The 25,238-nt window shown below is 36.1% G+C and overlaps 1 protein-coding gene across 17 annotated transcripts in view; it reads left to right on the top strand.

The window, feature by feature from the left end:
* The window catches only part of CLASP1 (cytoplasmic linker associated protein 1), a 338,497-nt gene that overhangs the window by 272,438 nt on the left and 40,821 nt on the right, over window positions 1–25,238 (top strand). For 12 of the 17 annotated variants that reach the window (XM_072613396.1, XM_072613393.1, XM_072613392.1 and 9 more), the window contains 4 exons: window positions 4,229–4,327; window positions 4,829–4,921; window positions 8,174–8,317; window positions 24,425–24,531. In XM_072613396.1, the coding sequence (XP_072469497.1) occupies window positions 4,229–4,327; window positions 4,829–4,921; window positions 8,174–8,317; window positions 24,425–24,531 (443 nt within the window). The remainder of the gene's footprint in view (window positions 1–4,228; window positions 4,328–4,828; window positions 4,922–8,173; window positions 8,318–24,424; window positions 24,532–25,238) is intronic. The other 5 variants (XM_072613409.1, XM_072613408.1, XM_072613402.1 and 2 more) reach the window with 2 other exon arrangements.

Here is a 25,238-nt window from a genome sequence, read left to right as displayed (position 1 = left end):
TTAAATTCTGGCTTCTTATGTGTGTCACGTAGGTAAAGTCACAGAACCCTTTGCTTCAGTTTCCCTAAGTATAAGAGGAGAGGGTTGACCTAGATGACCTCTAATGTCCCTCTCAGCTCTTATTCCATGTCTGTGAATTATAGAACCTGCCTTTAAGGGAAATCCCCTTGAACCCCAGATTTTTCTGAGGAAAGAAAACTTGATGATAGTATGTTTAATAAAGCCCCTATCCTTTGCTTTCAAAATTACTTTTTCACCTTTAAAATCTCTATAGCCTTAGACAAAATCCTCTAATGTTTTAGACGAGGCAACTCACCTCTTAAATTCAGGCTTCCCCATGCCATCTCCACCTATTTCCACATTTTCTTCACATACCCTCTGATACCTAAAAGAAATTAGACATGTATCAAAATCATAGATTTTCTAGACCCATTGAAAATGAAGCTAACTCATAGGATGCTTTTCTTAATTATGAATATTTTGTGAGGCTGCTCATAAAAAAAGTTCATCCTTTACCCAATCCGAATCATTGCTTCTATTAAAATTTTTTGGAGATAAAGGATTTTACTTCAGTTGCTAGGTTGGGGGAACAAGTGGGGAAAGAAATTAAAAATAACAAGTTTCAACCCACAGTGATTTGATTTTTTTTTCAGCCAACTTTTAAAAATCATATATAGAAATAAAATAACCAAATCCACATTTTTACCATTCATTCAATATAAACTGTTACCTGTTTTAGGGATTTACTCTTTGCAAGTTTGGTTTAAAACCTTTTTCCCTTGGTACCAGTACACAGAGAGAGAATGTGTGCATGTGATTCTCTTCAGTGAGCATTGGCATAAGTTTCTGTCTTTGATGGGTAGGTAATTGATCTCTTTCTGCCCTGGAATCTTCCCGCTCACTATTCTCTCTTCTAGCTCTTCTGATCCAGCGTTTTTAATCATTCGTAATTCCTGACTGACCTAATGAAATAATTAACTGAGAATAAAGACTTTAAGTAATAACTGCTTCATTCAGATTCCAGAATCCTCAGTCTCTGAATTCCTTATGGGCTGAAAAAGGTCCTTTTAAAATAGTAATTACTGCTTTTGGATATGGGTAGGTACAGAAGACCATCACATAGATCATTTGGTTACTCTTTCCTTTTTTACCTTTGTTTACTATATATGAGAGAAAATTGACTTACTAAGCAGATTTCTAATATGAGCAAGAAAATTAGTTTGCTTAGAATTAAAAGCTAAGTCTTGGCCCTGAAAACAGAATATTTCATAAAGCCATCAGGTGTGATCTTACTATCATTTGGTTCTAACTTTTTCTTTGTTACAAGAAGGGGTTTAGTTGGAGAGTTCATATCAGGAAATGACTGACTTGATAAACAAAAGTAGTACTTTAAAAACCAAAAATAGTATTTTAAAAAAATCAAACAAGAGTTGTAGGATGGGGAAGGAAAAGTTAGCAAATTAGATACTTGTAGAACTACTTTGTAAGTAAATGATTCAGATATCAAATGGGCTAATTATTTGTTATTTGTTTTATTGAAGCTTACAAAATTCTCTATTCCATCTTTTTATATCAGAAGTGTTATTTGTAACTTCATATAATAAAAATGCACATCTTAAAGTTTTTGTATCTCTTTTCCAAAGAAATCCTAATTCTCCCCAGTTAAGGTGAATTAGTAGTGCTTTATTGTATAATGAGAAAGTTCGGAGATCTCACTGAATGGCATGAACTTATTCTAAGTATTTTTTAGTATCAGCACCTTTTGCAGCAGAAATTATGTGCTAGACATCATTTTTAAAGATCTGTTTCATCATATATTTGGAGGTTTTTGTAACCTTTTGACAAATGATTAGAATTTATTTTTCTCCAAGATAAAAAACAAAAAACAGTAGTTCAGGGAAAGTGACATCCTCAGTAAAAGAATATCTAACTGATTTATTATCTCCTCTTTGTGAATAGCTTCCAAATCTTTTTCTCTGTTCCCAGCCTTTTCTTGAGCTCCTTGTAATCCACTTATTCATATCACAGTCCCCTTTGGGAGATTGTTTTCATGAGTTGCTATGATATCCTACCTGCCCTATTCCTCCCCACTCCCAAAAAATATCATTCTTTGATGACTGCCAGCTTTCTGGTTATGTATCTTTCTCTAAGCTCGGCTAGGTCGGTGTTTACTTCCTTACACAGCTTTCATTCAAAATCTTTCCAGTTTAGGTTAAGCTTGTTAGAATTTTTGCTTTGCTTGAACTATTTTCAATAATCCTAGGATTACCTTATAGCACAGTAGAATATTAACGGAAGTCAGGGTAAAAAACATAACCAAAGTTGTTGTTTGTTTTAAATGACTTGATGCAAATTGTCTCATTCCAGAAATATGTTGGGAATGGTCTCTGAAAGAGTACGGACCTATAAAACTTGAGTATTGACAGATATAACATTGCCCATTTTATCCATTCCTCAGTATTACCACAAACTTCTTACTGGGGAAATGTGAAAAGTAGATTTACTCAGATAATTTGAGGTTTCAGAGAAACTTATGTAAATACAGAAATTAAATAGTTTCACTTCATCTTGAATTTCCTGAATAAAAAGAATTTTGGATAAGATATGTATAGCATTTCTACTAACATGGGAAATCACAATTTTGTTGTAGTAAAAGGATTTAATGTTAATAATGGTCTCTTCCTCCCCTTTTTTCTTTTTTGGAAAATCCAGTTCCTATTGAATTTGTGGGAGCTCTCCGCATAGAAAAAGTTAAAATGTTGATTGTACTTGTGGTTACTTTCTGTTTATTTAATGATAATGGTACTTGGATGTTGGAGCAAGCACAACAATTTGTGCTGTGTACCTGTGAGCTAAGGTTAAAAAAAAAATTGGCAATTGTAAAACATTTTATCTGTATAAGAAATTAGTGGGAAAATATGTTCATATTGTATTACATACTCAATTTTTTGACTTATGTGGGGCAGCGTACACGATAATCATGATAAATACTGAAATCTCATTTCTTTTTCTGTACTGTGAAAGCCCCAGCAAGTCTTCACATGGTTGCATTTTTTTGGTTGGAGGTTTTCATTGCTCTTTATTGACTTGTTCTTGAATATGTCAGACAGGTCTGTCCTTGTGCAGTTAATATCTAGGCTGCCTTCTTGTGCTCTCACGGGTGTGACAGGATAGGATATGAAAAAAGCCTTTTAATTCTGCGCTTCAGCCAGCTAGATCATAGCTGATCAAAGTTTCTTTGACTAGAATTATAACTAAATGAGATGTTGCATTGAAATAGTTTGCTTCCCTCTTTACCTCTCAGTGTTTTATTTTTTTCCTCCCATTAGATAAAAAGGTAAGGAACTAGACCTAGGATCTCATTGTTCTGTAGGAAACTCCCTTTTCCACGGCAGGTCAGCACCTTTTCTGCAGCTTTTGGTCTTAGAGAATTACCCAGGGCACTTAGAGGTTGGTTAAGTAACTTATTCAAGGTCACACAGTAATTTATTGTCAGAGGTAGGACTTGAACCCAAGTTCTCCAGATTCCAAGACCAGCTCTCTCTTCTCTATTCCAGGCAGCCTCTAGCAAGTGCCAGATCCGACCTACATTGGTAGAAAGGGTTCTTGATCCATGAACTTTCTTGCACTGATCAAATCTCAAGTCCCATTAAAAAAAACCAACAGTATAAAATATCAATTTTAAAAATGCAAAATACTTAAACTAGAGGTTTCCAAGAAAACTCAGTAAGGACATGGGTAAATTTTCAGATTTTCTTTAAAGTCAGAAAAATAAGGCAATACAGTGAAGTGAAGAGATAAAGTGTTGGTGGAAGTTTTTGTTGCCGAACTCTTCCAACTAAAATATAAATGGTGAGTGGATTCAGAGTATTTATTAAGTAAAACCTTGAATTTAATAGATAAAATAACAGATTTTAGCCCATAAACCTTAAAAACTGTAAATCTAAAAACATATAGGTAAAGTTAAAAAGTCTATGAAGTGCTGATAATGCAACAGTGGGAATAACAGAGAAACTTTAGGACTTTCAAAACAATTAATGGTTTAGGGTAGAACGTTATTATTGAAGGACATTCATTAAATATTTAATGTATTTTGTTATGTCTAATTAGTATTTTTAGGTAATGTTTTCATATAAAAGTAAAAAAAAAAACTGTTTAAGCAATAACCATAGTTTAAGAACTTGTCTTTTCTCTTTGATTAAACAATATTGCCTTTCCTGTTTGTCAGCCTCAGCTACAGCATAGTCGGGTAGGTGAGGATTTCCCAGCTAGGTCAGCTTCAACTTCTGGGCCTGGAGAAGGAAACTTGGAAGAAAAATGTAAACAGGTAGACTAAAAGCTGTGTACACTAATTTTTAAAAACATACTTTTACGTTTGCGTTTTAGACTCCTAATACAGATCAGGCTTGTGAAGAAACTGAAAAGATTATGAAATGATGAAATCTAAAATGTTAATATAAATACCTTGTGTGTCTGTGTGTATATGAGTTTGCATCTCTCAGTATATTGTTTTATGATTAACTTGTCTCAGTGAAATAATTATCGGTAAAAGCAGGTCTTAAGAAATACCTCAAGAGATAGAAGAAATTCCTTACTTCCCCCATCCTAAAATTCATTTTATTAATAAGGAATCAGTGTTTAGTGAGAACCTTACCAATAATAGGTCCTTTCTGCTTCAAATATGAGAGAATTTCTTAAATAATTTCTTTAAGAAAGGATTGCCAGTGGCAGGCCTTTCATAGACTGCAGCTCTCAGGGTATTCTGAAGTGAAAGCATAAAGGTTATTAAATTTTAAAATTCTTTCTTCCCTCTTGCTTTCCAAACTAGTACCATCACCAGAATAGTTTTCTGTATCACTTCATAGTGGCCTTCCACATCCTTTATAAAGAAATGCCTTCCAGTACAAAGTTTAGACAGCAGGTAAGATGATTGGGTGGTTTTTAGCCAATGAATGAAGTAGTAACATTGGCTAGTACATCAGAAAAGCTTCCAGTATATAAAACTTGTGTAGACAAAGACCGTAGGAACTCTGCCTAACTTAGCATCTCATTATCATCATATAGAAGAAATCACCCAAAAGATCACCCTTAGGAAAATTCAACACTAAATTGGGGTTTTTTGCTTCTTATATTGTTTGGTGGCATCCCTTTTAGAAGTCAATAATCTGTATAGATCAGACTACATATAGAAGAGTGAGAGGCAGCATAATTGGATGAGAATGTCACATCAGCCTTTTAAAAATGCATGCGTTTATCTCTTTGGAAATAAATAAAGTCTCACTCAACTATTCTCCTTCTTTGAATTCCATTATGCCACTTCTCCCAAACCTCCCCTCCCCCCCAAATTTACTCAGTGGACTCTTAAGTGAAAATCCATTAGATTTTAAAGTATGAGCTTTCCTCTTAAAATTCTGTATTTGATAAATAAGAACGTTACACAAGTTAACATGCTCAGAGATTGTCTCTGTGAAACTGGATCAGTGTCCCTAGTTTTCACTTCTTTCAAGGGCTTAGAAAAAGAACAGTTTGATTTTTGAAAGAGCTTTCAGCTGAACTATGCCTTGGGAAAACTGCATCAGCCAAGTTGGTTGTTAGATTCTGTGTCTTCTCAGCCTCCCCCAAATTGACCCTTCCTTGGAACCAGAAAATACAAAAATACTTATTTATATTGCGATTGGCACTTGGAATAATACATTCCTAATTTTTATCATGGCAAAAACAAGCTTTTAAGAGGAAAAAAGAACCCATTTAATTCCTCTCCTTACTAAACAAAAACAAAAGTCTACAACTATACAAAAATTTTATTATAATTACGATTTGTTGTTGTTGTATACGACCTTGGCCATAGGACAAGAAATCTTACAAACAAGCAGATAGCCAAGAGAGGTTCTTTTAACACATTAGTATCTTGGTGCCAGTTTTATTATCTATCAGGAGTCGTCCTTGTAGACTGTAAATGGCTTATCATGAGAAGCATATAACGAAACTACTAAATATTTGAATATGATTTCTTGAATCATGACCATTTTTTGTCTTTCCACTTAGTTTTGTCTCTTATGTCACTTTTTTCCTAGTTGAATTTCTTTTAATTTAAGATTAAACTTTAGAATTATCAAGAAAGAATTCTTTGTAGGCGTGTGTTAAAATATATAGGATTTTCTAGTCTTTTCACATTAGGAAAACAGTTACAGTATCAACCATCAGCAAACTTTCCCGACCAGCTTATAAATTTGGGACCAGGCTTGCTGCCATTCATTTCCTGAATGATGGCATTGATTTCGTAGGTTAGTACACGAAGAACTAAAGCCCATTTGTATTATGTGGGTCTTCTCCCAGGAAGAATTTATGATCTTTTAAGTTAAATGTAATAGCACATGTCATTGAAAATGTAACATCAAAGAATTTGAAGCTAACATCTCTGCTTCTGAATGTTACTTTAAATCAAAGTAAAACTATAAACTTTAGCTTTTAAAAGTATCATTCAATTAGCTATATTGATATGTTTTCAGTGTTAATGCTCCAGCCTGCTTCTTCCCTTACCCTTCTTTAGTTGTGCAGTTTTTCTGCATGAAATTTTTTCTAACAAAGTACCCTAAGGCTTGCACGGGTTTTCTTTGGACCGTTTGTTGTACTAATAAAGCATTATACTATGAGTGTTTCTAAAAAAAAAATAGCACGTTAGGGAAGCTTTCCTTTGTAATTATGACTAAATTAAAATGTTAATGTGATGTCAAGATTCATATTTCACTATAATCAGAAAAATTGCTTTTGTTCTATGTCATAAAAACAGGCCTCCTTCTGATACTTCAGTGTGGAAAAGCTTCTTTATTGCATTTGGATTGTCAGGAAAGGAAGCATTGTGCTTTTGTTTTGTTATTCTATTTATAGTGGGGACTGACTGCATGGTGCCCTGACTTTGTTTCTTCTCCTCTGAAACAAAATAAATATTTTGTCTTGGACCTAGCATTTGAGAATTATAATGGCTTTGCAGTATTTTATGCCTTTGATTTGATAGAACGTCTCCCCATGTGGTAGTTTCTCTAAAAATTCAATACCATACATGAAATTGTTTACCAAAACACTTATTGTAAAGTTCCAATGAGCAATTTTTCGTTTGGTCTGAATCTGATTTCATCACTGTGGAAACTCCAATTTACACATTAAGAAGCTACAGTTTTTGTTCTGAATCATGGCTTTCTTCCTCCCAACCTTTTTATTTATTTGGAAAATTCTAGAAATTTTGTAAGGAACCCCAAAGTATGTGTTACAATTTTATTTTGGTATGATTTTCCAAGTTCTTGTAATTAGAACTGTTCTCTGAGGTGCCCAAGTCTGATATTCCAAATTGCGTGCTTCCAAATTCTCATTGGTAATGCTGCTTTACAAACCCTTGCTGCAATAAATCTTTGCTGTTTAGATGAAGCTTGAATTCTGGAGCTACTGCCATTGCTTTTACAACCTACTTTTGCTACTACTTTGCTGTCTTTCTAGGGAAGCCTGAAAATTTTTTTTTGGCCCAAATTAATAAAGAAAAATAGAACATTTTCAAAACAGCCATTTTCTCTAACATAAGCAGAGATTCGTATATACTATGTACATTCCAAATGTTTTTGATAACATTCTTGTTTCTTCATCAGTGCCTGATATTTCAGGTTGATTTTCTGGAGTTGTTCATGGTGCATACTGAGGAGAAGTTAAAAGGATAGTGCCTCTACTATACCCAAGCAGGAATATGTTAATAAGAATTAATTTTTCCAACCTGCATCCTGTCTCTATCTTACATTTTCTTGCTGAAAGGCTGGTTGTAATTCTGATATGAAAGGGTCCTTGAAGTTTGTTTGGTTTGCTTTCTGTATTTACCAGTTCTCTTTCATGATACTTAAAAGGAGAAGAAATTCAGGATGCTAAAATGATTGTCATATCTTATCTAGTCTAGACTGAAGGAAGATTGTTGAATGGTTGGTGATATTTTCTACAGGTTTTTTGGTTTTGGTTTTTCCTCCTCTTTTAATTCATAGGATTCCCATTATGGGTAATTATATCTTACTGATACGAAATGTTTTCTCTTTTAAAAGACTTGGTCAGACTGTTTTTTAAAAAACAATTTTAAAATATTTAAAAATAAATCACAATTATAATCCAAGTAATAACTAGTCTAATTTTCTTTTTCTAGGCAGCACAGATTGTTCTGATTTCTCTATTTGAACTGAACACTCCAGAGTTTACCATGTTACTTGGTGCCTTGCCAAAAACATTCCAGGATGGTGCCACCAAACTCCTACACAACCACCTGAAGAATTCCAGTAACACAAGTGTGGTGAGCGTCTTGTACAATTATTATGACTGCACCCAGCTTTTCTGTTACTTATACATAAGTAATTCCCTAGTCACAAAGAGAAAGAGAAGTACAGCTCCCAGGGGAGTCTAAATCTCTGAGTCATTGATGCACACACACCATTAAGTGAACAACTGTTAAGTTCAGAACCTCATCCTAGGAAAGTTGGTTACCAAGTCCTGAATTTTTTCAGCCATTGTAACTAAGAACTTATGAAGACGTTCTGTGGCTAAATCCAGAAGTGTAGATCATTGGAAGATGCATACCCATCAGTGAAGTATCTTTTGAAATATTGAGAATTGGTATGGTGTAATGGAAAGAATGTTAGACCTGGGATAAGAGATCTGATTTTGAATTCATTTACTTGCTTGGTTAAGGCAAATCATTTAACTTTGTAGAGCTTCAGTTTCCTTATTCATAAAATAATAGAATGATAATAATATATTCTCTACCTCAGGGTTGTTTTGAGAAAAACAATTTGCAAGTTCAAAGAATTATGACTTATTATTATTGATCTGTAGACATGTGCGTATCTGTAGGAGAAGGTCAGTGGATGTGATCCCCAGGTCATGGTCCCTAGTCCCAAGTCCCACCTACTGAAGTCAGAATAGTGGCCCTAGTTGTGACTAAGCCAGAGATAAAATGAGAAGTCAGGCCAATCAAAGAGTGATGTAGGGAGGCGGGGAGAGAAGGAAAGACTCCTGTTTACTTGGAATTAAGTAATGGTTATGAGACTCTTCATGGTGGAAGCTGATCCCTCTCAGTCAGAGACACAGTTTCTTATCCTCTAAGAAACGTTGATTTAGATCCACGTGTGGCATCAGAGGAGAAATCCTTCCAGCATGGGTGAGAAGAAGATTAAGACAGGTAGTGGTTAATGAGTCTTCTGAGGAGTACCAAGACAGCTGTTTGTTAACCCAATACTAATAAAGTCTGCTGTCTTCCTGGTGCATGTTTCTGGACTGTAATAGAGTCTCTCCCAAGACTGTCAAATTTTATAACCACTGTATACTCAGGATGATTTCATATAGGGACAGATTACTTCTAATAAGACCCTATAGCGCACTGCTAGGACATAGAAAATCCTGGACAAGTAATTGAACATCTAGGAGTGCTAGCAATATTTTCTTCATTCCTGCAGACTTACTTGAAGCGGTATTTGGTACCAACTACATCAAATAGTAGATACGACAGAGACTGGGTTAGGAAGTAGATAACCTGGTTAAGAAAATGGTACTTGGGAAGGAGATTTGGATTTCTGGTCCATAACTTAAAATAAAAGAGTAATGAACTTTATATTAATGAACATATATTTGGCAGCAGTCAGTCTTTAAACTGACAAGGGAAATGAGAAGCAAGCTAGCTACCCTAGAGCAGGGACTATAAACCTTTTTTTGTGCTGTGGACCTCTTACTTAAAACATGTTTTCAAGTGCACAAAATGAATTTCTTAATATTACCAAGGCAAATTATGTTAAAATCAGTTCATGGACCCCTGAAATCTACCTGTAGATCATTCAGACTTCATGAATTCCCTGTTCTCAAATGTGCAACATATGGGTATAACAAAAATGGCAGAGAGAAATGTTGGACATTCTTGATAAATACAGGAGTAAAAGAATAGATTGACTTCTCCCCACTATTATTTGGTATGATTTTAGAAATATTAGTGATGACAGCAAGAAAAGAAAGAGCATTCAAAGATGTAAACATCAGCAAAAAGGAGACAAAATCTGATTTGCAGACATGATGTTTGACTTAAAAAATTCCGGATTAATGAGCAGCGAGGCAAACAGGGATAAGTGGCTTGTCTGGGATCGCACAACTCAGGAAGATGTCTGAGTGCTGTATCTACTATACTACCTAGCTGCCCCCGGCTAATATTTAATAAGTACTAATGATGTGCCAGGCACTAGGACAAGCAGTTTAAATAGGAAGAATTACCACTAGGAAACAATCAAAACTGTATGATGTGAATTTATAAAGGACAAACTTAGCCCCAAAGAAGAGATAGTGGAAAGACACCTCTCCTTTAAAGGGAGAAAAGAAAGAAGAGTTCCACAGGTATGGAACAATGCATATGACATCAGATTTTTTTATGATGTATTGATTTAATCTTGTTAATCATTTTTTCTCTTCCTCTTTTAAAAAATTAATGTTAAGGGGTATCTCTCTGAGAGGAGAAGAGGTACAAGGGAAAATCTTATAAAAGCTAAGGATATCAATAAAATCTATTTTTTAAAAACCGGAAAGAACCCAGTACTGTCCACTTCATGATAGAGAGATAATGAACTAATAAGTAGAATGAGAAATACAGTTTTAGATGTGACCATTTGATTGTGCTTGTATGATACAGGACATATCTTTCCTTTTTTTCTGTCAGTGAAGAGGGAAATAAGGGGGAGGAAAAAAAAACCAATGCTTGATAATTGAGAAAAATAAAATAAAATGTTAAAAAAATTGAAGGTACTTTTCAGAACTTGGTCCTGGAAGGGCCATTCTTTTTCTTTTTAAATGTTTTATTTTTTTCAATTGCATGTTAAAACACTTTTTAGCATTCATTTTTAAAATTCAAGTTCCAAATTCTCTCCTTACTTTCTCCCCTCATTGCATAGGCGAACAGCTTGAATATAGGTCATAGATGTGCAGTCACACAAAACATATTTCCATATTAGTCATGGTGTGAAGGAAAACCCTAAAAAAGAAAAGGAAAATTTAAGAAAGTATGCTTTGATCAGTATTCAGACTCCATCAGTTCTTTCTCTCAAAGTTGAAAGCATTTTTTGTCATAAATCCTTTGGAATTATCTTGAATCATTGTATTGCTGAGAATAGCTTAAGTCATTCACAGTTATTCATCATACAGTATTGTTGTTACTCTGCAATGTTCTCCTGGTTTTGCTCAGTTCATGTAAGTTCAGGTTCTTCTGAAAACATCTTGCTCATCATTTCTTAAAGCACAGTAGTATTCCATCACAGTTTTATATAATGACTTGTTTAGCCATTTCCCAATTGATGAGAATCCCTTCATTTTCCAGTTCTTTGACACCTCATCTCTTTGGAATATAGACCTAGTAGTGGTATTCCTGGGTCAAAACATGCATGCACGGCTTTATAGCTCCTTAGCATAGTTCCAAATTGCTCTCTAGAATGGTTAGATCAGTTCACAGCTCCACCAGCAGTGCTTTAGTGTCCTAATTTTTCCACATGCCTTCCAACATTAGTCATATTTCTTTTCCATCATATTAGCTACTTTGGTAAGTGTGAGGTAATAACCTCATTTCTCTAATCAATGGTGATTCAGAGCATTTTTTTCATATGATTATAGATAGCTTTGATTTCCTCTGAAAACTTCTGTTTGTATCCTTTGATCATTTATCAGTTAGGGGACAACTCTTATTCTTATAAATTTGACTAAACTTTGAGAAATGAGGCCTTTATCAGCGAAACTAAAAAAAAATTTCCCATGCAGTTTTTGTAGGATTCTGGTTTTTAATCCACTCTTCTATCCACTTCCATTTTATGGGTGAATTCAACCCATTCCCATTCATAGTTATGATTACTTTGTATTTTTCCCTCATCCAATTTTCTCCCCATTTATCCTTTTGTCTCCTTTCACCATGTCCCTCCTCAAAAGTGTTTTATTTCTGACCACCACTTTTCCCAGTCCACCTTCCACTTTTTCTTCTTCCCACCCCCCATACCCTTCTCTCCTATTTCCCTATACGGTAAGATACATTACTGTACCCAACTGAGTGTGTATATTATTTCCTCTTTGATCCAATTCCAATGGGAGTAAGGGTCAAGCATTTTATGTCACCTTTACTCCCACTTCATTTCCCCCTCCACTGTAAAAGCTCTTTTGTATCTCTCTACGTGAGATAATTTGCCCCCATTCTACCTCTCTCTTTCTCTTTTCTCAGTGCCTCCATTTTTCTCACCCCTTAATTTTATTTTTTTGGATATTATCCTACCACAGTTAATTCACACCCGTGCTCCCTATGTGTAGAGAGGACTTCTAACTGCCTTAATAATGATAAAGTTCTTGGGAGTTATAAGTACCCTTTTCCCATCTAGGAATGTAAATAGTGTAACCGTATCAAGTCCCCTATGATTTCTCTTTCCTATTTTGGTAATGGTATTTTAATGGTATTTTAATTTTTTTCCAGTTACATGCAAAGGGTTTTTTTCAACATTCCTCTTTGTAAGACTGTGGGCTCCAAATTTTTCTCTCTACCTCCTCACCAAGACAGCAAGTAATCTGATATACATGTACAATTATGTTAAACGTATTTCCATATTAGTCATTTTGTAAAAAAAAAATCAGAACAAAAGGGAAAAACCCTGAGAAAGAAAACAACAACCAAAATCAAAATGATATGTTTGTCTTTGCATTCAGTTTCCACGGTTTTTTCTCTGGGTCTGGTTAGCATTTTGAAAGTGAAATTTTCTCTTCAGCTCTGGTCTTTTCATCAGGAATGCTTGAAAACCCTCAGTCTCATTGAATGTCTTCTTTTTCCCCTGAAGGATTTTACTCAGTTTTTCTGAGTAGGTGTTTCTTGGTTGTAATCCTCAGAGCCTTTACCCCTCCAAAACATCGTATTCTAACCCCTCAAAAAAATCTTTCATATAGAAGCTGCTAAATCTTGTATTATCCTGACTATGACTCCATGATGCTGGAATTGCTTTTTTCTGACTGTTTGCAGTATTTTCTCCTTGACCTGAAAGCTCTGCCATTGTGTGGCATTCCTGGAAGTTTTCATTTTGGAATCTCTTTCAGGAGGTGATTGGTGGATTCTTTCAATTTCTATTTTACCTGCTAGTTCTAGAATATCAAGGCATTTTTCCTTTATAAATTCTTAAAAAATGATATCTAAGGTTTTTCTTCTAATCATGGCTTTCAAGTAGTGCAATAATTTTTAAATTTTTCTCTCCTCAATCTATTTCCCAAGTCAGTTATTTTTCCAAAGCCATATGTCACATTTTCTAATATTTTTTCATTCTTTTGATTTTGTTAGATCAGTTCTTGATGTCATTAGCTTCAATTTGCCCAATTCTAATTTTTTTTTTTAGCATTTCTTTTTTTTTAATTTAACTTTTAACATTCATTTTCACAAAATTTTGGGTTCCAAATTTTCTCCCCTTATGTCCCCTCCCCCCACCCCAAAACACCCAGCATTCTAATTGCCCCTGTCTGCCAATCTGCCCTCTCTTCTATCATCCCTCTCTGCCCTTGTCTCCATCCTGTACCCCTTTACCTGTATTTCTTATTTCCTAGTGGCAAGAACAGTACTCGACAGTTGTTCCTAAAACTTTGAGTTCCAACTTCTCTTCCTCCCTCCCTCCCCACCCCTTCCCTTTGGAAGGCAAGCAATTCAATATAGGCCAAATCTGTGTAGTTTTGCAAATGACTTCCATAATAGTAGTGTTGTATAAGAACTAATTATATTTCCCTCCATCCTATCCTGTCCCCCATTACTTCTGTTCTCTCTTTTGATCCTGTCCCTCCCCATGAGTGTTGACCTCAAATTGCTCCCTCCTCCCCATGCCCTCCCTTCCATCATCCCCCCCCACCCTGCTTATCCCCTTATCCCCCACTTTCCTGTATTGTAAGATAGGTTTTCATACCAAAATGAGTGTGCATTTTGTTCCTTCCTTTAGTGAAATGTGATGAGAGTAAACTTCATGTTTTTCTCTCACCTCCCCTCTTTATCCCTCCACTAATAAGTCTTTTGCTTGCCTGTTTTATGAGAGATAATTTGCCCCATTCCATTTCTCCCTTTCTCCTCCCATATATTTCTCTCTCACTGCTTGATTTCATTTTTTTAAGATATGATCCCATCCACTTCAATTCACTCTGTGCACTCTGTCTCTATGTGTGTGTGCGTGTGCATGTGTGTGTGTAATCCCACCCAGTACCCAGATACTGAATAGTTTCAAGAGTTACAAATATTGTCTTTCTATGTAGGAATGTAAACAGTTCAACTTTAGTAAAGTCCCTTATGACTTCTCTTTGCTATTTACTTTTTCATGCTTCTCTTCATTCTTGTGTTTGAAAGTCAAATTTTCTTTTCAGCTCTGGTCTTTTCATCAAGAATGCTTAAAGTCCTCTATTTCATTGAAAGACCAATTTTTCCCCTGAAGTATTATACTCAGTTTTGCTGGGTAGGTGATTCTTGGTTTTAGTCCTAGTTCCTTTGACTTCTGGAATATCCTATTCCACTCCCTTCGATCCCTTAAGGTAGAAGCTGCTAGATCTTGTGTTATCCTGATTGTATTTCCACAATACTTGAATTGTTTCTTTCTAGCTGCTTGCAATATTTTCTCCTTGAGACTTATATGACCTGATGCTGAGTGAAAGGAGCAGAACCAGGAGAACTTTATGCACAGCAACAACCACAGTGTGTGAGAGTTTTTTCTGGTAGACTTAGATTTTTGTAATAACACAAGAACTTCTTACCAAAAAAAAAAAAAAAAAAATCCCAATGGAGGATCTCAAGGCAAAATGCCTGCCACACTCAGAGAGAGAAATATGGAAGTCACTCACATATTGTAGCAGATCATGTTTGTGTATGTGTATGTGTTTGTGTATCATGTTCTGATTTGTTATACGATTTCTTTCATTTATCTTAGTCTGACTACATAGCACGACTATAGTGAAAATATACTCAATAGGAAAGTATATGTAGAATCTATACAGAATCGTATGCAGTCGTGGGGAGGGAGGGGGGGAGTGGGGGTTAGATGGGGGGGATAAAATCACAATTGTATGGCAGTGATTGTTAAACATTACAAAATAAAAAAAAAAGAGAAGAAAAAAAAAAATATTTTCTCCTTGACCTGGGAACTCTGGAATTTGGCCACAGTGTTCCTAGGAGTTTCTCTTTTTGGATCTTTTTCAGAAGGTGATCTGTGGATTCCTTGAATACTTATTTTGCCCTCTGGTTCTAGAATCTCAGGGAAGTTTTCCTTGATAATTTCATGAAAGGTGATGTCTAGGCTCTTTTTTTGATGAAGGCTTTCAGGTAGTCCCATAATTTTTAAATTGTCTCTCCTGGATCTATTTTCCAGGTCAGTTGTTTTTCCAATGAGATATTTCACATTATCTTCCATTTTTTCATTCTTTTGGTTTTGTTTAGTGATTTCTTGGTTTCTCATAAAGTCATTAGCCTCCATCTGTTCCATTCTAATTTTGAAAGAACTATTTTCTTCAGTGAGTTTTTGAATCTCCTTTTCCATTTGGCTAATTCTGCTTTTGAAAGCATTCTTCTCCTCATTGGCTTTTTGAGCCTCTTTTGCCAATTGAGTTAGCCTATTTTTCAAGGTGTTATTTTCTTCAGCATTTTTTTGGGTCTCCTTTAGCAGGGTGTTTACTTGTTTTTCATGCTTTGCTTGCATGTCACTCATTTCTCTTCCCAGTTTTTCCTTCACCTGTCTAACTTGATTTTCAAAATCCTTTTTGAGCTCTTCCATGGCCTGAGCCCACTGAGTGGGCTGGGATACTTCTGTGTCTTTCCCTGATGGTAAGCATTGTTCTTCCTCATCAGAAAGGAAGGGAGGAAATGCCTGTTCACCAAGAAAGTAACCTTCTATAGTCTTATTTTTTTCCCTTTTCTAGGCATTTTCCCAGCCAGTGACTTGACTTCTGAGTGTCCTCTCCACCCCCACCTCGCCTCCAGATCCGCCCAGCCAGCACTTGGGGTCTGAGATTCAAATGTTGCTTCCCAGCCTCAGGGCTTTGGGCGGGGGCAGGGCTGCTATTCAGGGTGAGATTAAGTTCAGGTGCTCAGGTCAGGGCAGGCCCGCCTCTCAGGCTCAGTGCCCTCAGGGGGTTTATGCAGAGACCTTCAACAATGGATCCAGGCTCCTGCCTGCTTGGGGAGCCCAGGTCTGCTCCCGCCTCTGCCACTACCTCCCGAGGGGGCCTGAGTTATGGGGGTACTCCACACCCCTCTCGACCTGCCGAAGAGACCCTCTCACCAACCCTTGTCACCTGTGGGTGGGGGACCCGCATGGCCGCTAGAAATTCTGTCCCTGAAGCCTGCTCGGATCTGCTCCTTTCCGCTCCGTGCCGCGCTGCCGAGGCAGGGTTGGGCTCTGCTCCAGGTCCGGGGTGCGAGGGACCTTTTGCGAGAGGTTTTCAGGCTCTCTGGAGCAGAAATTTCCTCCGCTCCATTGTTCTGTAACTTCTGCTGCTCCAGAATTCGCCATGGTTCTTTTTTTACAGATATTTTATGGGCAGTGGGTTCGGAGGTAGCGTATGTGCGTCTTTCTACTCTGCCATCTTGGCTGCGCCCCCCCCAGTTCTAATTTTTAAAGAATTTTTTTTCTTCAGTGAATTTTTATACATGTTTCCATTTAGCCAATTCCGCTTTTTAAGGAGTTTTTCTATTCAGTGGATTTTTGTGTCTCTTTTATCATTTGGCATATTCTGTTTTTTAAAATGTTATTTTCTTCAGTATTTGTGTGTGTGTGTGTGTGTGTGTGTATATGTGTGCGTGTGCATGTGTGCCTGCCTCCCTTACCAAGTTCTTGACTCTTCTTTCATGATTTTCTTGCATCACACTCATTCCCTCCACCCCCAGTTTGTTCCATTAACTCTTTTTGATTTTCACAGTCTTTGTGATCTCTTCCAGGAATTCTTTTTGGGGACTGAAACCAGTTCACATTTTTCTTTGCTGCTTGGCATTTAGCTGTTTTGATATTGTCTTCTGAGTTTATGTTTTGATCTTCAATAGTAACTTGCTATGGTCAGGTTCTTTTTTGTTGTCTCTTCATTTTCCAGCCTGTTTCTTGACTTTTAACATCACATTAAAGTTGGTCTTTGTTCCGAGACTAGAGGGAGGCACTGTCTTAAGCTACAAGTTTTTTTATGTTGCTGTTTTCAGAGCTAGTTTTGTGGTCTGTAAATTTTAATTCTTCTAAGGTGGTATGATCTAGGGAGAGGTGTGGGTCATTTCCCTCCTGGCCTGTGCTCTAATCTGTGAATACGCACATGTATACTTTTCCACCCTTGTACTGTAATGAGGGTCTAATACTAATACTCCTACTACTAATTATTGCTAGTAAATGCTCCTAATTGCTAATACTCCTCCTCACCTTAGGATTGCCATTTCAGTTGTTCCTCAGCAGACTGCTACTGGCTTTCAGTGTGAAGCCTGCATTTGACCACACTCCACTCTTATCCCAGAGAGACAGACTTTCTGCCAGTTTTTAAAGTTGTCTTGGCTAACCCTAACCCTAACCCTAACCAAAGATATCTTGGGTTTTTGTTTGTTCTATCATTCCATAATTCATTTTGAGGTGCTATTTTAAAGTTCTTTGCAGGAGAATTTGGAAATACTCAGGCAAGTCCCTACCATTACATTGCCATCTTGGCTCTGCCTCCAGAAAGATAGTTCTTAACTAAGCAAGGGATAGCCATGATAATAAAGGTTAATAAAACATCCAATTTCAGGTAAATGAAGTTGAAAAGCTTTTTACCAATCAAAATTAGTACAATTAGAATTAAAAATAGAAATTCCTGATTGGGAGTGAGCAGTAATCTTTGAACCAAATATTTCTGGTAAAAGTTTGATATCTAGAGTGTAGGAAATTAATATAGAAATATACAGTAAATGAGATAATCTTCAATAGATAAGTTGTCAGATAATATATATAATATTATATATATTATAAACAGTTATCAAAAGGAAGACTTAAAAACCAGTAACAACTACATGAATGACTATTCCAAATTACTGATAGTAGAAATGCATATGAAAACCTCTAAGGTTTTTTGCCTCACACTCTGCAAATTTGCAGTAATAACAGGAGATGGAAATAATTGATGTTGCTTGTCTAGGGCAGCCCCTCATAAACTGTAAGTTGTGATCCCATATGGGGTAAAGTAACTGAATATGGAAGTCTCAGAGAACTTGGCAGCAGTAAAAGGTTTCTGAATGTGCAGTGACCAAAAACTAATTTGAAACCCAACACATAATGAATCCAGGGCGTTTGTGGCAGCACTTGCTTGTATTGCATCACACAACTTCACAGCAGCCTTGGTTTTGAATACACAACATGCACACTTTGCTCTTCACATGCCACACAAAACCAACAAGTGCTGCTAGAAACACCTCAACTCAGATTTGAGACTATTTTATGTTATGACTTGCAGTGTTTTTACTACACATACAAAACTGTTAAAATTAATTTTAGCTTGGGATTAGGATAGAATTTCCCACATATTTCTACCATTTTTTACTATGTTTATGTGAAATGCATTCTCAGTATTGACAATTATAAAATCAAAATACTAATCAACTCTGAAAAACATTGAAGATGCTCTATATCCTGCAGTATCAAATATTCTGCCAAGATTTTATTCTTTATGTAAAAAATAAATATATTAATCTCATTAGTATGCACATTTGTTTTCATCATTAATAAGGGGTAAAATTATATGTATACCAAAGAACTGTTTTAAAATACATTTCTTTATGATTTATTATCAGTAAGTATTAGATTTATACACCTACTTTGTATATCTGTATACCCAGGGTCATGTAAGAATTTCTTGGGCAAAAAGGGGTTGTGAATAGAAAAAGTTTAAGTAGAGAAGTAGATGTATAAAGAAGAGATAGGCACATGTTACATTGTTCGTGTATGGTTCACGGTAAAACTTACTTTAGAAAACAGTTTGGAATTACGTGGGAAAGAAATGAATTCAACTTTTATGGAAAGATTCCACTGTCAGGCATACCCCAAGGAGATCAGAGACAGAAACAAGGGTCAGATATGTACCAAAATACTCATCACAACAAGTTTTTAGTAACAGAAAACTAGAGTGGGCACCTCTGGATTGAAAATGGAAGAACAAGTCATGTGAATGTATATACATGACTGTAATAATACTGTGCTTTAGGAAATTCACAAAAACATGAATAGATTTATCTCAAGTAACACAGAATGAAGTAACCAGACCGAAAATATTTCAGATAGCTAACACAATGTCAACAAAAAAGAAGCTGACACTGTAATTATGATGACCAGTCTTGGTCTCAGAAAAAAACTGAAGAAATGTACCTTCCTTCTTTCACTGGAGAAAGTGAGACTGTGGATTTGAAATAATGATGCCTGTCAGATGTTGTTAATGCTGGTTGATTTTGCTTAATTGTTTTTTCTGTGTTGAAAGGCACGGTTCAATGGATGGGGGTTATGGTATAAATGGAGATGGCTCTGATGTAAAGACAAAAATCATCAATAAAAGTTAAAATAAATCTATCAGTCAAACTTTTCCATGTCCCAAGCTCTACAGTGAGCCCTAGAAATGCAAAGAAGTCTCCACTCTCCAGCAGCTTACCTTATTTCAGGAGACCTAAGTACATTCAGGATAAATAGACTAGAATAAACAGAGTGAACTCGAATTCCTAATGTAAAGAGACCACATTGTTAAAAGTATCATTGAGATTTGATGGAAGCTAGAGTAGGCATCATGACTAGATCATGCTTCAGAAAGGTTTTGTTGTTGTTGACTATTTCACTCATATCCAACTCTTCTTAACTTCATTTGGAATTTTTTTGGCAAAGATACTGAGGTGGTTTGCCATTTCCTTCTTCAGATTATTTTACAGTTGAGGAAAATGAGATAAACAGGGCTAAATGACTTACCCAGAGTCACACAGCTATTAAGTGTCTTAGGCCAGATTTGAACTTGGGAAAATTGGTCTTTCTTACTCTACCCTCCCCAGTCGATCCACTATGCCACCTAGCTGCTAGAAAGAAGCAGAATAGCTAAAGGGGTATGAGAGAATCTCATTGTATATTATTGTTATCACGTACAGAAATTCAGCTTGCCAGTGCATAGATTGGGGCTAACGTAAAGAGTATTTGGGCAAAAGTAAACAAAGACGAAAAGAGCATTGTTATTGTTATGGATATATGCTACAAATCCCTGAGATGGAATAAGGAAATAAGGGATTTTTTAAAAATTATCTCAGGCCTGGCACAAGGACATGATACAGAGTTCTTGTTAAAGGACTTCCCTTATCTGGATCATTCTCTCTCCTAAAAGCACAGTAGCTAAAAATTCTGAGTGTGCTTTAAGGGCAATTTAATTATAGTGGAACAGATAATATGGGAACTGTTATTCTGGATCATTCTAATCATCAAAAAAAAATGTTGTTCTTAGAATAGGAATGATTAGAACTTTGAAGCTACCACTGGTATTTGAACTTGTGATAAAGGAAGAAGAAAATCTAGCATAGGCTGACATACTACCCTACATTTTAGGAGAGATTTTAAAGGATTTAGAAGATAGGTTCATGGTCATGGAAGATAAGTTCTGTGGGAGAAATCAATCCATGAGAGATTGAAAATTGTCAAGAATTAAGTTCTGAAAATGCAAACTCAAACAGTTTAAATGAGGAAGAACTATCTACGGAGAGATCACCATGGGCACATGAAAGACTCACTGACCAATTTAGATTTTTTATTTTTGTTAAAACCTTATGTAAAAGATGGAAGAAAACTTAGATAACAAAAGGAAATGAAAACATGGTCCTGTAATATTGATATCAGAAAGGCTAAAGGTCATACTAATAACTGGCTTTAAAATGTAAAAACCAGGGCAGCTAGGATGATAGAGTGTTAGGGCTGGAGTTGGGAATACCTAACTTCAAATCCAGCCTTGGACACTTACTTAACTGTATGACCTAGGGCAAGCCACTTAAGCTCTGTTTCAGTTTATAATATGACCTAGCTTCCAGTCTTGTAAAGATCAAATGAAATAATATTTGCAAAGTGCTCAGCACATAGTACCTGGCACACAGTAGGTGCTACATAAATTCTAGTTATCATCATCATTATAACTACACCTCATAACAATCCTATGACATAGTAATTGCCAGTCTTGTGATCTCCACTTTACAGATGAAAAGTGAATGGAGATTAATTGATTTGACTCATGGGGTTTGTGATCCCAGATTCATAACTTGTATCTGTTATACTGTGTTGCCTCTCTGAGAATGAACTGTGACTAAGGCAACAGAAAGGATTTTCAGCCATCTGGTGGGCAAGAGGAAGATTTTTTTTAAAAGATATAGAACCTCCCAGAGTTTATGAGATAACAAGTGATAGAAAGCAAAACTACTCAACTCAACTTTTGCTTTTTCTTTCAAGAAGAATGGGCCTTCTGCTTAGTAGGAAAAAACAGTTAACAGGAAGTTTGAACCCCAAATAAGTGAATTGTGAGACTAAGTGTCCCCCCAGTGAATTCAGTTCATCAGTTCTAGAGGGACTACATTTCTAGGTACTGAAAGAACTGGCAGATGTAATTGCTGAGCTCTTATCAGCTGATTGATTATAAGGTCATGATGAATTTAAAAGATGCTATAGGAATAGAAAAAAGTAAATGTCCTTGTTTATCCCCTCAAAACCCCTCCCCCCCCAAAAGTGTGAGCTTTGCAAAGTGTAAGCTCATAAGACTTAACTTTGATTTCTGGGAAGATGTTAACTAGATGGTTTGATTGTTTCCAAAGGAAAGTGTCCATCAATAAGAACCAGCCTAGATTCATCAAGAATCAATCAGACCAGTATAATCTCATCTCCTTTTCTGATAGGATGACTAGACTGTGGTAAATCGGACAGGTAGAGTTAAATGACTTACCCAGGGTCACAGAGCTCTGGGAAGTATCTGAGGCCAGATTTGTATTCAGGAAGATGAGTCTTCCTGACTCCAGCCCCAGCATTTTGTCCATTGTGCCACCTAGCTGCCACTAAAAATATAATACAAAAATCTCTCATAAGACAGAAGCAGACAGCAGAATGATCAAAAACCAGAATCCTCCAATATGTTGTTTGCAAAAAACACACTTGAAGTGGAGAGACACATACACAGTAGAGGTAAGGAATTGGAGCGGAATCTATTATGGTTTAGCTGAAGTTAAAAAAGCAAAAGTAGCAATCCTGACCTCAAAGTAAAAGCAAAAAATAGGCCTGATTAAAGAGATAAAGAAGGAAACTACATCTTGCTAAAATGTACCATAGACAATGAAGCAATATCAATACTAAATATAAATGCACCAAGTGGTATAGCATCCAGATTCATAAGGAGAAGATAAGTGAGTTACAGGAAGAAATCGACAGCATAGCTATACTCGTGGGAGACCCAGCTGACGCCTCTCAGAACTTGATAAATCTAACCAAAAAATAAATGAGGAAGAAATTAAGGAGGTATATAGAATATTAGAAAAGTTAGATGTGACAAGCATGACTTAGAGGGTGACACCATAAGCAAATTAGAAAAGCAAGGTTTTGTCTGCCTGTCAGATCTATGAGGAGGGGAAAAAGTCATGACCAAACAAGAGATAGAGAGCATTACAAAAATGTAGAAGAGATAATTTTGATTATATCAAATTAAAAGGCTTTTGTACAAACAAAATCTGTGCAGTCAAGATTAGAAGGAAGACAGAAAACTGGGAAACAATCTTTACAGCAAGTGTCTCTGATAAAGGCCTCATTTCTCAAGTATATAGAGAACTGAGTCAAATTTACAAGAAGACAAATCATTCCTCAAACAGTCAAAGAATATGGACAGGCAGTTTTCAGATGAAGAAATCAAACTATCTATAGGTATATGAAGAAGTGCTCTAAATCATTTTTGATTAGAGAAATGCAAATTAAAACAACTCAGAGGTACCATCTCACACCTATCAGATTGGCTAATAATACAGAAAAGGAAAATGATAAATGTTATAACAAGATGTGGGAAAGTTAATGCACTGTTGTTGGTGGAGTTGCAAACTGATCCAATCATTCTGGAGAGTAATTTGGAACTGCTCAAAGGGCAACCAAACTGTACATACCCTTTGATCCAGCAATACCACTACTAGGTCTATATCCCAAAGAGGTCATAAAAAAGGGTAAGGGACCTACATGTGCAAAAAATATTTATAGCAGCCCTTTTTGTAGTGGCAAAGTATTGGAAATTGAGGGATATTTATCAATTGGAGAATGGCTGAACAAGCTACGATGCATGAATGTAATGGAATACTAGTGTGCAATAAGAAATGATGAACAGACAGATTTCAGAAGAACATGGAAAGACTTGTACAAACCGATGCAAGAGCATCAGAATGAGCAGAACCAGGAAAATATTGTACACAGTATCAACAACATAATGTGATGATCAACCGTAAATGACTCAGCTCTTCTGAGCGACACAATGATCCAAGAGAAGTACGCAAGACTCATAAAGGAAAATGCTATCCCTATCCAGATAAAGAACTGGTGGACTCTGAATGCAGATTGAAGCATCTATTTTTCACTTACTTCATTCTTGTAGGTTTTTTTTCCTTTTGATCTGTTGCTTTTTATACAACTGTGACTCATGTGGAAATATTTTTACATAATGGCACATGTACAAAACTATATCAAACTGCCTACCATTTCCAGAAGAGGGAAGGGGAAGGAGGGAAAATAATTTGCAATTCAAAAATCTTGATGAATGTTAAAGAAAGGAAGGAAGGAAGAACAAATATATATCCCAGCTCTCAAGGAGCTCACAGTCTCTTGGGCCAGACATCATGCAAACAACTATATAGAAACAAGATACAGACAGGATAAATTGCAGATAGCCTCAGACTTAGTGGATAACCAAGGCAATGGAGGATCTGTAATTTAACTGAAGTTTTATGACTAGACAAATATCCCTTACAAAGGACAAAGTAGAGCCATGTTGTACAGTCTGATGTGTAACTATAACTTTATTTTTATTAAGAGTAAATTTGCACAGTAGACTGAATTTCTGATACGTTTAATTCAGGCATTTCTTTTGATGAATGCTACAGTTACAAATGTTTACTGGCTTATTCAACATATTTGCCCTTAATAGTCATCAGGTGTTTCTAGACTGGAAAATAATGGGACTGTTTGGTTGCAGAAAAATTTTTTAGTTATGTGCATTATGATATCAGCCTTACTCTTGATCATAGATAGCACTACTTAAGTTGCTCATGGTTTCAAACATGGGTGGATAGACTTAAGGCAAGACTGTTTGTTATGTGGTGCTCCCCATCTTTGTCTGATCTTTCTTCTTCTTTTTGCTTCAGGGCTCTCCAAGCAATACCATTGGTCGAACTCCTTCCAGACACACCAGTAGCAGGACCAGCCCCTTGACTTCACCTACCAACTGTTCCCATGGTGGTTTGTCACCAAGGTAATAAGATTTTCACTAAACTATCCCAATAACCATTCAGCTTGCTACTCAGTTTTAGAGTTTGTTAGAGCAGAAAGAAAACTGAGCGGGAAATCAGGCATCTTGGATTCTAAACCTGGTGACCACCTCTCACTGTGTATACTTGAATGAAATCACTTCTTCTCTGGGCCCCACTTTGTTTATCTGTAAAATTACTCATTAAAGCCTCCAACTCCAAAACTCTATGGAAATTTATAAATCAAGCTCAGAGCCTTGAACTTGTTCCACATCAATTTTATACATGGATTAGTCCTACTCCTACATAGATAATATGTTGTTTAAGGTTATATTTGTCAACTTTTCGCAGACTGTGTAGCCCAAGCACAAGTCATTCATTTTCTGATCAAATTGCTGTTTTGAAGTCAATTGTTGAAATGTGTAAAGGGTCTTTTTAAAAAAGCCCTCTTCTTTTCTTAAAAAAAAAAACAAAAAACAAAATGTGAAGTCAAGTCTGCTCTTGAAACAAGATGCACTTATTCAGCAGAGTCATAATCTGAAGCCTGAGATAACTGGAACTGTTTATGTTTGTGTTTTATTAAAAAGGAAACTATTCTCTTTGCTGTTTGTCAGCAGTCTTTTAGTATCATAAAATACCAAACTTGGCTTAAATACCATGTTAGCCTTATGGATTCTGAATCCTTGGATAACAAAAACATAATATGCCCTTG

Source organism: Notamacropus eugenii, chromosome 5 (assembly GCF_028372415.1).
Source record: "Notamacropus eugenii isolate mMacEug1 chromosome 5, mMacEug1.pri_v2, whole genome shotgun sequence".
NCBI classification, from domain to species: domain Eukaryota; kingdom Metazoa; phylum Chordata; class Mammalia; order Diprotodontia; family Macropodidae; genus Notamacropus; species Notamacropus eugenii.
This window is presented reverse-complemented; position numbering and strand designations above follow the sequence as displayed.